Genomic DNA, 12,535 nt, shown 5'->3' with positions numbered 1-12,535 from the left:
CCATAGCAAGTGATTAAAATAACCCATGTAATTCTAAATGTGACGCTGTAGTTCATCCATTGATAGAGATTTTAGTGCACTTTGGAATTGTCATTTCTGGGCCTACTTGCTTGCTTTACAGGATTATTGGACAAGACTACAGATGCACTTTAAAGAGAAACTGTCACCTTCTCATTCAGGGTGGAGAGACAGATTATCCTGATAGCCCACCCCCTGCAGAAGTCCACCCTGAATAGACTAACTTTACGCTCCCCGTCTTGCCATGTGACAGGCCCAAACGTTATCACATGGGAGAGATCACATGTTCCTCCATACCTGGAGCAAGGGAGCAAGAATGGAACAGGGAGGCAAGGCAGTGCAGATGGGTAAGGTGTGCATGATATGTGCTTGTAAATGAGATCTGTAGCTTTCTAGCATTTAGGCAATCCAGTTTATAAAAGATCCTAGCCTGAAGCGAACTTTTCCATTCTCCAAGCATGGAAACCTCTCCAAGCTGTGCCTTCATAATCTGCTCAGCCAGTTGTTTTAGGCATGGTTTTGTCCTTTAAATTACGCATTTAGAACGATGAATAATGCAACAAATTTTACTTGACATATACTGTATGTATTACTGAATTTCTATTTTTGCCTGGGGCTCTCCTTTGTAAGCAGAACTAGGAATTTGGTAAAAAGTCCCTAACAGATAGCAACGGTCATCCTTTTGGCATCCACCCAAACCAAAACACAGATTTTTTTGGTGAACCAACCCCTTAATTATACTATGTTCTATTCTCTCTTTTTAACGAATTACTTCAGAAAATTGCACTTTGTTTTTGTAACAAATGTATCGTATTCAATTTTTTCACATTAGATATTAGGGGAAAAGAATCCTCAAGTGTACCATTTCACAAAATGTGACAGTTTTACAATCCACCTCAAGAAATATATGCCTGAATAGAGGTACTACCTGATTGGCAAGTATAAAAAAGTAGTAAATAACCAACCATAAAAATAGTAACTGTGCAGTCTAGTTTCTAGATCAATATACGAGTATGATGGACGGTCGTAGACATCCCAATCTGCCACCCAAAGTCCCTTCCACATACCACAATGAGTATTAAAAAGGTCAGGTTGTGTTAATTTCTTGGTCATTATAATTGTATAATAAGAATGGTTTCCATCTCCAAAAAAAAGCCATAACAGGTTTGTTCCCCTCCAAACATGTTTCAAAATGTTCCTGGCACATTTGGGTTTGGATGACCAATGGGAGAGCTTTCAAAGTAGGTGGCTTAGGTGAGACAACCATTAAGTCAAAATTGGATGTTCCAATGTACAGACTGTGGAGCTTATATAACAACTGGAGTTACTTTTCCTTAACCACCAGTTGGCATCAGATGTGTACTAGATGTATGAATCTGCTTGCTGGTTGTAAGGAGAGAACTTAAAGAGGGATTCCACTTAAAAAAAATATATTAAAAGCCAGCAGCTATAAATACTACAGCTGCTGACTTTTAATAAATGGACACTCACCTGTCCCAGGTTCCAGCGATGCCGAGGCCGATCGATCGCTCGGCTCTCGGCTGCTGCCGCCACCATTCTAGGTGAGGGAATCAGGAAGTGAAGCGAATCAGCTTCACTTCCCGGTTCCCTACTGCGCATGCGCGAGTCGCGCAGCGCAATAGGAATTGTCCGCGTTGTCACTGGGACCCGTGTGTGTCCCAGCAGACAGCGCGGCAGGACAAGAGTCTATGCCCGGAAGTGGGTGTAAATACCTGTCTTTGACAGGTATCTCCACCCCCCTCCCCCCTGTAAGGTGCCAATTGTGACACCGGAGGGGGGGGAGGGTTCCGATCAGCGGAAGTTCCACTTTAGGGTGGAACCCTGCTTTAAGTTCTTACAATAGTTGATAAGCCATTATGTGGCATCTGGGTCTGCCTTTTAATGCTGGAGTTCACTTTGAATGATGAAGATGATTAGATTGTTGTTCATTGGTGTGAAGATCTGGGATCGTCCATCTCTCTGCACTGATTTCCCTACAGACCTATGTTCCAGGGTAGCCTTTGCATGTTCGCGTAAAGGCAGGTGTCCCAATACTTTTGGTAATATAGTGTATTATAGCTATGAATGCAAAAAAAAAAAAAAAAAAAAGCACACGTCCGATTAAATGAACAGGGCAGTAGATTTGAGAATCCAAATGACCCTGAAACTTATGAAAGGAATCTACCAGGCTAATGCCACATTACAGACCATGGTATGCATTGATAAGTGTCGCTGAGTCGGCCATGTACCAACCTTTCAGGATCACCTGGAGCACGCTGCATTTTCATTTAATGCATGGTAGATATTATTGTAGGGATGATAGAGAGGGACCCTGCTGTGACCCCTGGTCCTCCTCCACTTTGAGTTCTGTTAGAGAACAAAATACATGTTTTTCCAGATTGCATCACAATAGTTCAGCTGGAAAGGGCTGGAAGAGACTTGAAAATGTCTGCTACATAATACCAAGAGTCTTAATGCTAGCTTTCAATAAAAATGCCTGAGGCCTCAGGAGAGAGAAGCTAACAAAATGACACGTTAGCACAAATGAAAATTCTCTGGTGATAAACTGCAGTCTTATAAGAAATGGTCTGCTTTTACAGTTTGGGCTTCTTTTTAGAGATGATTATGGATGTTAACATTTGTGATGTAGTGTTATTTCCCATACAGCCAAAGTATATAATGTCACTGTACCCCCTCATTCCTACATTGGATCTAAGCAGCTCAGCAGCTAAAAATGAGATAAAATGCATACAGTGCCTTGAAAAATTATTGATACCCCTTGAAATGTTCCATATTTTATCATGTTACAATCAAAAACCTAAATGTAGTTTATTTGGATTGTATGTGATAGACCAACACAAAGTGGCACATAATTGTGAAGTGAAAGGAAAATGATAAATGGTTTTCAATTTTTTTTACAAATAAATATCGGAAAAGTGTGGCGTGTATTTATATTCAGTCCTCCTGAGTCAGTACTTTGTAGAACCACCTTTCACTGCAAATACAGCTGCAAGTCTTTTTGGGGATGTCTCTACCAGCTTTGCACATCTAGAGAGTGATATTTTTGCCTGTTCTTTGCAAAATAGCTCAACCTCTGACAGATTGGATGAAGAACGTCCGTGAACAGCAATTTTCAAGTCTTGCCACAGATTCTCAATTGGATTTAGGTCTGGACTTTGACTAGGCCATTCTAACACATAAATATGCTTTGACTTAAACCATTCCATTGTAGCTCTGACTGTATGTTTAGGGTCGTCGTCCTGCTGAAAGGTGAACCTGTGCTCGTCTCAAGTCTTTTTGCAGACTCTAACAGGTTTTCTTCTAAGATTGCCCCGTATTTGGCTCCATCCATCTTCTCATCAACTCTGACCAGCTTCCCTGTCCCTGCTGAAGAAAAGCATCCCCACAACATGATGTTGCCACCACCATGTTTCATGGTGGACATGATGTGTTGAGTGATGTGCAGTGTTAGTTTTCCACCACACATAGCGTTTTGCTTTTAGGCCAACAAGTTTTGGTCTCATCTGACCAAAGCACCTTCTTCCACATGTTTGCTGTCCCCACCACATGGCTTCTTGAAAACCGCAAACGGGACTTTTTATGGCTTTTGTTCAACAATGGCTTTCCTCTTGCTACTCTTTCATAAAGGCCAGATTTGTAAAGTGTGCAACTAATAGTTGTCCTGTGGACAGATTCTCCCACCTGAGCTGTGGACCTCTGCAGGTCCTCCAGAGTTACCATGGGCCTCAAGGCTGTTTCTCTGATTAATGCTCTCCTTGCTTGGCTTGTCAGTTTTGGTGAACGGCCATGTCTTGGTAGGTTTTCTTTGCAGTTGTGCCATACTCTTTCCATTTTTGGATGATGGATTGAACAGTGCTCCATGAGATGTTCAAAGCTTGGAATATTTTTTTATAATCTAACTTTGCTTTAAATTTCTGCTCAACTTTCCCCTCGACCTGTCTGGTGTGTTCCTTGGCCTTCATGATGCTGTTTGTTCACGAAGGTTCTCTAACAAACCTCTGAGGGCTTCACAGAACAGCTGTGTTTATACTGAGATTAAATTACACACAGGTGGCCTCTATTTACTAATTAGCTAACTTCTGAAAGCAATTGGTTCCACTAGATTTTAGTTAGATTTATCAGAGTAAAGAGGATTGAATATAAATGCACGCCACACTTTTCAGATATTTATTTGTAAAAAAATTGGAAAGCCATTTATCATTTTCCTTCCACTTCACAATTATGTGCCACTTTGTGTTGGTCTATCGCATAAAACCCCAATAAAATACATTTACATTTCTATGTTTCTCGTATCCCGTGACCACGTCCTTGGAGTGACGAAACGCGTAGGGAAGAATGGTGTGCTGACGTCACCGCGTTCTTCGCTAGTCCCGGAACTATGGGCGGTAGTCGAGAGACGGCCGGCTCGTTCATTTTTATTCCTTGTTTACAGTCGGAACATGTGAGTTCATATGTATTGATTTTAATGGAATAAATTTAAGGGGTTTTTATGCTATGCCAGTATCTTTGTCTTTTATACGGATTGATCTATTGCGGCTTAATTTCCTGCACTTTTGGAGAGAGAGGTTTCCTGCCTAAAGGGTTCATCCCGATAATATATCCATGCGCTTTTTGGTCCCATTGAACAGGGATCTTATGTTCCGGTAAGCGGCCAGAACAGCTATTGGTGGTGCCAATTTCTTGGTCTCCGCAGCACTTTTTCCCATTGGTGTTTATTTCTGTTCTGCACTGGACTTCTCATGAATTTCTTTGCACTTGGAATTCGTTGGGACTTTTTTATGGATTTTCATTTATTATAATGTTTTATTATTAATTACCATAATTTATTATTGTATGTCTTGCATCAATTTATTTATTCACTTGATATTTTCAGTAATTTGTATTCACATTCACCACGTTTAATTATGAATTCATTTTTTATTCATTTTTATTTAAATGCATTTTTATATTCTCGTGGTAGAGCACCATCTTATTTATATTTATATTTTATTATCACTTTCATTAACCACTTTTAGACCGGACCATTTTGCTGGTCAAAGACCAGACCACTTTTTGCGATTCTGCACTGCGTCGCTTTAACTGACAATTGCGTGGTCGTGCGACGTGGCTCCCAAACAAAATTGATGTCCTTTTTTTTCCCCACAAATAGAGCTTTCTTTTGGTGGTATTTGACCACCCCTGCAGTTTTTATTTTTTGTGCTATAAACAAAAATAGAGCAACAATTTTGAAAAAAAACATTTTTTTTTTACTTTTTGTTATAATAAATATCCCCTAAAAATATATAAAACATTTTTTTCCCTCAGTTTAGGCTGATACATATTCTTCTACATATTTTTGGTAAAAAAAAATCGCAATAAGAGATTATTGATTGGTTTGCGCAAAAGTTATATAGCGTTTACAAAATAGGGATAGTTTTATGGCATTTTTATTAATAATTTTTTATTTTATTTTTTTACTAGTAATGGCGGCGATCAGCGATTTTTATTGTGACTGCGACATTGTGGCGGACACATCAGACATTTTTTACACATTTTTGGGACCATTGTCATTTATACAGTAATTACTGCTATATAAATGCAGTGATTCCTGTTTAAATGACACTGTCAGTGAAGGGGTTAACCAGTGGGTGGCAGTGTAGGGGTTAAGTGTTCCTAGGGGTGTGTTACTAACTGTGGGGAAGCTGGGCTTTCATTTAGTGAACACTGATCTCTGCTCCAATCACATGGAGCAGAGATCAGCGTCACTAGTTGCTAGGCAGAATGGAGAAATGCTGTTTACATGGCATTTCCTCCATTCAGCCGTCCCGTGAGACGATCGCGGGTATGCCCACGGCGGTCAAGTCCGTGGGACCCGCGACCAGACTCACGAGGGTCCCGACCGGCGCCCTCGCGATGGTAGGGCGGCATTGAAGATTGGACGTATCTGTACGCTAATATGCCTGCCCGTGCCATTCTGCCGATGTACATCGGTGTGCGCTGGTCGGGAACCAGTTAATGAAGCACGCATTTTTTTTACTTAATTAATATTTTTTAGCGCAGCTCCTTATGGTATAGAGGATTTACATTTCTAGTTGTAAAATGACAAAATGTAAAAAATTTCAAGGGGTATAAATACTTTTTCAAGGCACTGTAAATGTGAAGTGATTTACCTATCAAAGATAATAGTTCAGTTTAGTCACTCTTGTGATTCACATACCACCGTGACACCAGAAAATGGAGAGTGACCCCACTGCTCAGACCCCGCATGTCTGCAGAATTTTTACACCACCTCCCTTCCTCCAGACCGTTTTGCACAGAGTTGCCCCGATCCTCGACTTCTGGTGTCCCTCAGCAGCTCTCATGGCTCCTCCTCACTTCAGATAGCCCCCTAGAAGAAGCGATTTCCTGGGGGGGTTATTTTGCGGGCACGCTCCCGAGTCCAGCATTCGGCATCCATAGACAGGAATGCCGGACTCGGCCCCGCCCCCCGGGTCATTGATTGACAGCAGCGGGAGCCAATGGCTGCGTTGTTATCAATCTATCCAATCAAGAGCCAGGACCCCGTGGAGAGAAGGACAGTCCGTCTCCTGGTATCATCCACCAGAAACTTATTTGGAAGCTGCTCAGACAGAACATGGTCTGCCATGGTATTATGTCTGAGCAGTTTCCAATAAAGTTTCATGTGGCAGCGGTGTGTGACCCTCCTTTTCAACTAGCATAGAATTGTATCATTCTCATATTAATTGTAAGCAGATGTCCAGAGCACCCCTCCGTTACAACATCAAATGTCAAGAGCCCCCCATCATCAGAAGTCCAGAGTCCCCCACCCTCCCTTAAGCCGGTCATAGAATGTTTGAATCATGGCCGGTTTAGCAGGGACCCGCTGAGATTCAAAGCATCATTTGAGGTACTACTTGAGTACAACCAACCTGACAAACTTTGCATGCAATTATTGCTAGTGGTTTTTATAGCTGCTAGCAGTAATTGCTGTGTTCCCTCGCCCCCCCCCTTCTTCCCCCTCCTTCCTGCCAAGAGAACACAATTATTCAGCGGAAGTGATTCCCCATTCAACACTGACTGTATTGATGGGGAAATCAAGCAATTTTCAAGAAAATTGCGGTATCTATGGCTGGCCTTACATTGGTCGGCTGGTCTTACATTACAATTCACCCAATCACTTTGTGCTGATGTCGGGAAGAAGCTGGAGTGGAACTGGGAAGCAGAATGTACATGGTTTGTGAGTCTGTGAAATTGTCCAATTGCATCTGAGCTCTGCCAGCAGGAGGGGAAAATACCCCTAGAGGTAGAGTGGCAGAGTTTAAGTCCAAAAAACAGACTTCACAAGAAGTGAAGGCAGGCGAGATAAAATAAATGAAGAAGATATGAAGTGTCAGCTGAGACCAGGGGAGGCCGAGACAAGTGGGTGCAGCAGCTGCACAGAGAGGTGCAGGATCTATAGCAAGAGTTCTGTCCTCCTCTCTGCTGCCTACTGCTGAGACGGGACAGGGGGTAGAGATGAGTCTCTCAGCATCTACACAGAGAAGCACAGGATCTGGCAGGGGAGTTCTGTCTTCCTGCTGAGACAAGGTTGGGGCAGAGACTAGGGAGTTGCCGCAGCTGCAGAAGAGGTCCAATGGCCACATTAACCCCCCTGGCAGTATTCCCGAGTCTGGCTCAGGGTGAAAATTCAGTACCATTAGCGGTAACCCCAGGGCCGTCTTTAATATTGACTGGACCCTGGGCAAACATTTTCTTGGGCCCCCTCTTCCACACAATTTTGCTCTCCACATGCTTTGAGGCATACAGTAAATAGCAGCTAGACTTAAATTCAGTTTACTGAATCAGATCAGGCAGCATTTGGGATTGGTTGCCAGATGTTATAGTGTATTATTACCGCTCACTGACTGGCTGCTAGAGGTTACAGCACACATTATGGCTCACTGTTATTTTCTAGAGGTTACAGCACATGACTTCTGCTTGTTGATTGGTTGCTAGAGATTACTGTACCAATCAATACTGCTCACTGATTGATTGCTAGAGGTTACTGAACATCTATACCACTCACTAATTGGTTGTTAGAGGTTACTGTACAGCATTACTACTCACTGATTGGTTGCTAAAGGTTACAGCACATCATCTCCTCACTGCCTGCCTTTGCAAAACAGGCTGATGTTCGGCTTAATGACCACAGTTGTAGGCAGGACTTTCAAGCATGCCCCTTTACCTCCCCAGTGGGCAGCATTCAGCAGAAGTAATAGTGGATGTGACCTCAGGGGGACATGATATACATATGAATGCCACATCTATTTACATATCAATGCCACGGTCCATGACTATTTGCATATTATTGCAGCTACTTTTTACATATCAATGCAGATTATTTACATGTAAACACAGGGTCTGCAGGTAATTCACCTGTACATGGCAATAGGGCAAAGCTGAGCAGCCGCAGAAGTTTACACTGAGATATCGGGACACAACACAGGACTAAATTTTCAAGGGATAAGGGAATTTAAACTGGTATAGTTGGCAAGTATGGGGCAGCTGCTTTGGGCCCCACTACAATGATGGGGCCTAGGGCAGCTGCCCCTTTTGCCCTGCCTTAAAAACGGTCCTGGGTAAACCCGAGCTAGACTCGGGATCACATGGCTGGATACAGGATGAGTTTATTTACCTTGTCCCCTGGATCTAGCAATGTCTCCCCGCACTGCGAGCTCCGCTCGATGTATCACATCGCAGAGCTCCGTTCCCTGCGAGCGTTGCGATGCACGGGGATGGAGAACGGCGCCAAATTAAAAAAGTAAAACACACACATTACATACAGTATAATGTAATCTTACAGATTACATTACTGTATGTAATTATTTTCACATCCCCTTTGTCCCTAGTGGTTTCTCCAGTGTCCTACATGCAGTTTTATATCATAAAAAACTGTTCTTTCTGCCTGGAAACTGGAGATTGTCCATAGCAACCTAAACTATCCCTATACATCAAAAGAGGTTTTAGACCAGCTAGAAAACAGCGATAATAAATTAGAATCACTCGCAGAATTGAGGGATAGCGATTTGTGGGGAGATCCGTCATCAAATACTGAAAAGTAATGACAGTGACAATTCTGCAACTGAGCAAATTTCAGTGTTTTTGATTTGATTACATTATTGAATATTTTTTATTATTATTATTATTATATTATTATTTGGTATAATTATTTATAGTTATTTTTTATATTATCATTTATGTATTAATTTTTCAAACTTTATCATACCCGGGATGTCTGCTAGACTCTGGTTTGGACAGATTTAAGTGAGTTATTCCTAAGAATTACAGGACTACAATATAAAACACCAAATTTTCATTCAAAATAATTGTACCGCTTTCAGCACCTAAAATCTGAAATAATCGTACTGCCAGGGAGGTTAAATGGCACATGGGCCTTGTGGTTGACACACAAGCTTTAGAGCTTCAATGGCTTATACTGCAGCTTCTTCCTCCCCAGTTCAAAGCTCTGCTGCACAGAGGAATACAGCAGCAGATTAACTATTAAAAAAGTACAAACAAGACTTTTTTTTAATTCAATTTAACTAGATTAAATGTGAGTGGACTGTAATTCCAATATCCATAGTTCTGCAGTGTAGATGGAATTCATTATGACCTAACTTTATTTATTATGACCTAACTGTTTTTTTTTGGTTTTCCACAGCGTGCGCACACATTTGCCAAGAATGTGTTGGAAGCAAAATGTCGGCCGGGATTTTCCAGAGCAGAGATGAACCGATTGTTTCCCAACAAGTACGACATGAGATTACCAAGCTTTATCAAGAAAAACAAATACCTCAATGAATCCTTCTACCAGTATGGTCCTCCATTTGGATTTCGCCAGTATATTAAAGAACTGAATGACACACTGGACATGATGCCTGAAGATGAACTTCCCAAGGAACTAAGAGACAAACAATGCAAACGCTGTATTGTCATAGGGAGTGGGGGAATCCTTCATGGTCTGGAGCTTGGACATATAATTGATCAATTTGATGTTGTAATCAGGTAATATAATTTATGTTACTATGTCAAAAAGAGTTGATAATCCAAGGTTTCTACTACCTAGTCACATGTGCTGGGGCCAGTTTGGGTGAAGGCCAGTTACCCTCCTAGTATGTAGAACTATGGGCAAAAGTCAACAGTTAAAAGCTGTTTGTAAACAAAATCAGACTGTACCCTTTCTACAGTGCCTTGATTCATACCCCTTGAAATATTACACATTTTGTTATGTTACAACCAAAAACGTAAATTTATTTTATTGGGATTTTGGTGTCAGATTATTAAGCAGTGATAAATGACTGCTCAGTACACGGACATTCTCAGAGGAGACCCCCCCACCTTTTGTTAACAAAATAATTTGTCCCCCTACACAATAGGGTAGGCGATATTTAAAAATAACATGAAAGAAACCCATAATTTTAAAGAGAGAATCTCAGCGAAAAGCACAAGGCCTTACGTCCTTTCTTATCCACCTGCTTTCAACCATCATCCCACACATCAGTAACAATGGTTACCATCCTGGATCAAGTCTTACAGACATCCTTGACACGGGTAGGTAAGATCTGGCCTTGCCCACTTACTTAATTTTAACCCACTACTTACCACTATCTTATAACCAGCGATAAATAACCACACTACACCATAGGTGGGGTAAATGGCCAAGCATGGCCTTTTATTAACAAAAATAACTTTATTAACACGAACAACTTTATTAAACAGTTCCAGTCACAATGTACACCCACCTAAACTTTACCTGTCCTATATACTGTAAATATTTTGAGATCCTTGATGGTACCAATCTATCCTCTACCCCTTTTAATGTGTCTGAGGCACCATCTAGCTGAGCTGCCACCCCAGCCACTACTTATGCCGGCTCGGAGCCTAAACCCAGCTGAGCTCAGCCATCCGAGGGTCCTTACAATACCCAGTCACTATCCAGTGACCCATTCCCACCATACCGTAGATGATTCCCCACCGCTTAACCGAACACACCAACTGCTACCACCGCCAAGGACCACAGAAGGCACAACCTAACCTAATTTACCAGAACAGCCCCATGGCAAATGTCAAGGGCGGGAGGGCGGGACACTTGTTAAAAGCTTTCCTCCCTCTGTGGTGACCCCTCCCTTCTGCCAACTTTTATATAACTAATTCAAGCCCCCCCCCCCCCTGCACCAAAACTTGGCCAATGACCTCAAGACCCCCTGCCAACACCCCCAGACACACCTTTAACCCTTTCCTGCTGGTTAGCCTTACCACCCTGTCATGTTCCCCCTCTGCTGATTCTGTTCCTCCCCCAGCTAAGGGCTTTCTTTCATTCCTGCATTGTCTAGACAAGGCTAAAAGAAGGAGAAATAACTCAGAACACAAGTCATGTTGAGCTTCCTGGTGACTCCATTTTATTGCATGTTAATAGTTCATCAAACATTAAATATACCCCAAAAGTGGCACCAGCCTTTCTGCACCTTTATGTGCTTACCATACAACCTACCAAAAAACAAGCAGCTGCCCCTTTAAGAGATTAATAATAATAACAAAATATACAAACAAGGTTCAGCGCTGCTAGGAGGTGCAAAAAAAAAAAACTATAATGAATTAATCTTGTATTTATATAACCAAAAAGCAAAAGCAAAAAAAAGGTAAATTTAAGCCTCCATGCACACTGGCTTTAAAATCAGTGCTTCTGCAGGAGTTTCGTTTTCTGTCTTTAAAAGCAGCTCAGTGTTATCCTATGTGTCCATGCACATTAGGATAATTGGAGGCATATTTTGAGCTCCGCATTTAGAGGCAGAAAAAAAAACCCTTGTAGCATTTGTATTCAGCCCCCCTGAGTCAATACTTTGTAGAACCCCCTTTCACTGCAATTACAGCTGCAAGTCTATTGGGGATGTCTCTACCAGCTTTGTACATCTAGAGCGTGAAATTTTTGCCCATTCTCTCCAAAATAGCTCAAGCTCTGTCAGATTGGATGGAGAGCGTCTGTGAACAGCAATTTTAAAGTCTTGCCACAAATTCTCAATTGGATTTAGGTCTGGACTTTGACTGGGCCATTCTAACACATGAATATGTTTTGATCTAAACCATTCCATTGTAGCTCTGGCTGTATGTTTAGGGTCGTTGTCCTGTTGGAAGGTGAACCTCCGCCCTATTCTCAAGTTTTTCTAACAGGTTTTCTAATACGATTGCCCTGCATTTGGCTCCATCCATCTTCCCATTAACTCTGACCAGCTTCCCTGTCCTTGCTGAAGAAAAGCAGGGAAACCCACACCCAATTCACATACCGTAAGTGTGAGCTCAGCCTAACAATTCCCCTAATTTGCAGGGATTTTCTCTCACTTTCTGTTTCGCTGTGGGACAGGAAGTGAAGGCAAATCTTCAAAATGGAACACAGATGAAGAAAAAAAATCTCACAGGGGTATAACCCTCCCTTACTCTATCCAAATTGAAAAAAAAAGTTATGCCTAAAATTCCTTAAAGT

At 41.8% G+C, this 12,535-nt stretch overlaps 1 protein-coding gene across 2 annotated transcripts in view; it reads left to right on the top strand.

Annotated features, from left to right (window-relative positions):
• Positions 1 to 12,535, top strand: part of ST3GAL5 (ST3 beta-galactoside alpha-2,3-sialyltransferase 5) — a 168,412-nt gene that overhangs the window by 122,114 nt on the left and 33,763 nt on the right. For both annotated transcript variants that reach the window (XM_077477962.1, XM_077477961.1), the window contains one exon: positions 9,719 to 10,062. In XM_077477962.1, coding sequence (XP_077334088.1) covers positions 9,719 to 10,062 — 344 coding nt within the window. The remainder of the gene's footprint in view (positions 1 to 9,718; positions 10,063 to 12,535) is intronic.

This window comes from Lithobates pipiens, unplaced genomic scaffold (genome assembly GCF_037356315.1).
Source record: "Lithobates pipiens isolate NorthernLeopardFrog02 unplaced genomic scaffold, aLitPip1_a1.2 Scaffold_13, whole genome shotgun sequence".
NCBI lineage: Eukaryota > Metazoa > Chordata > Amphibia > Anura > Ranidae > Lithobates > Lithobates pipiens.
The sequence above is the reverse complement of the archived record's forward strand: the minus strand, read 5'-3'. Positions and strand labels throughout refer to the sequence as shown.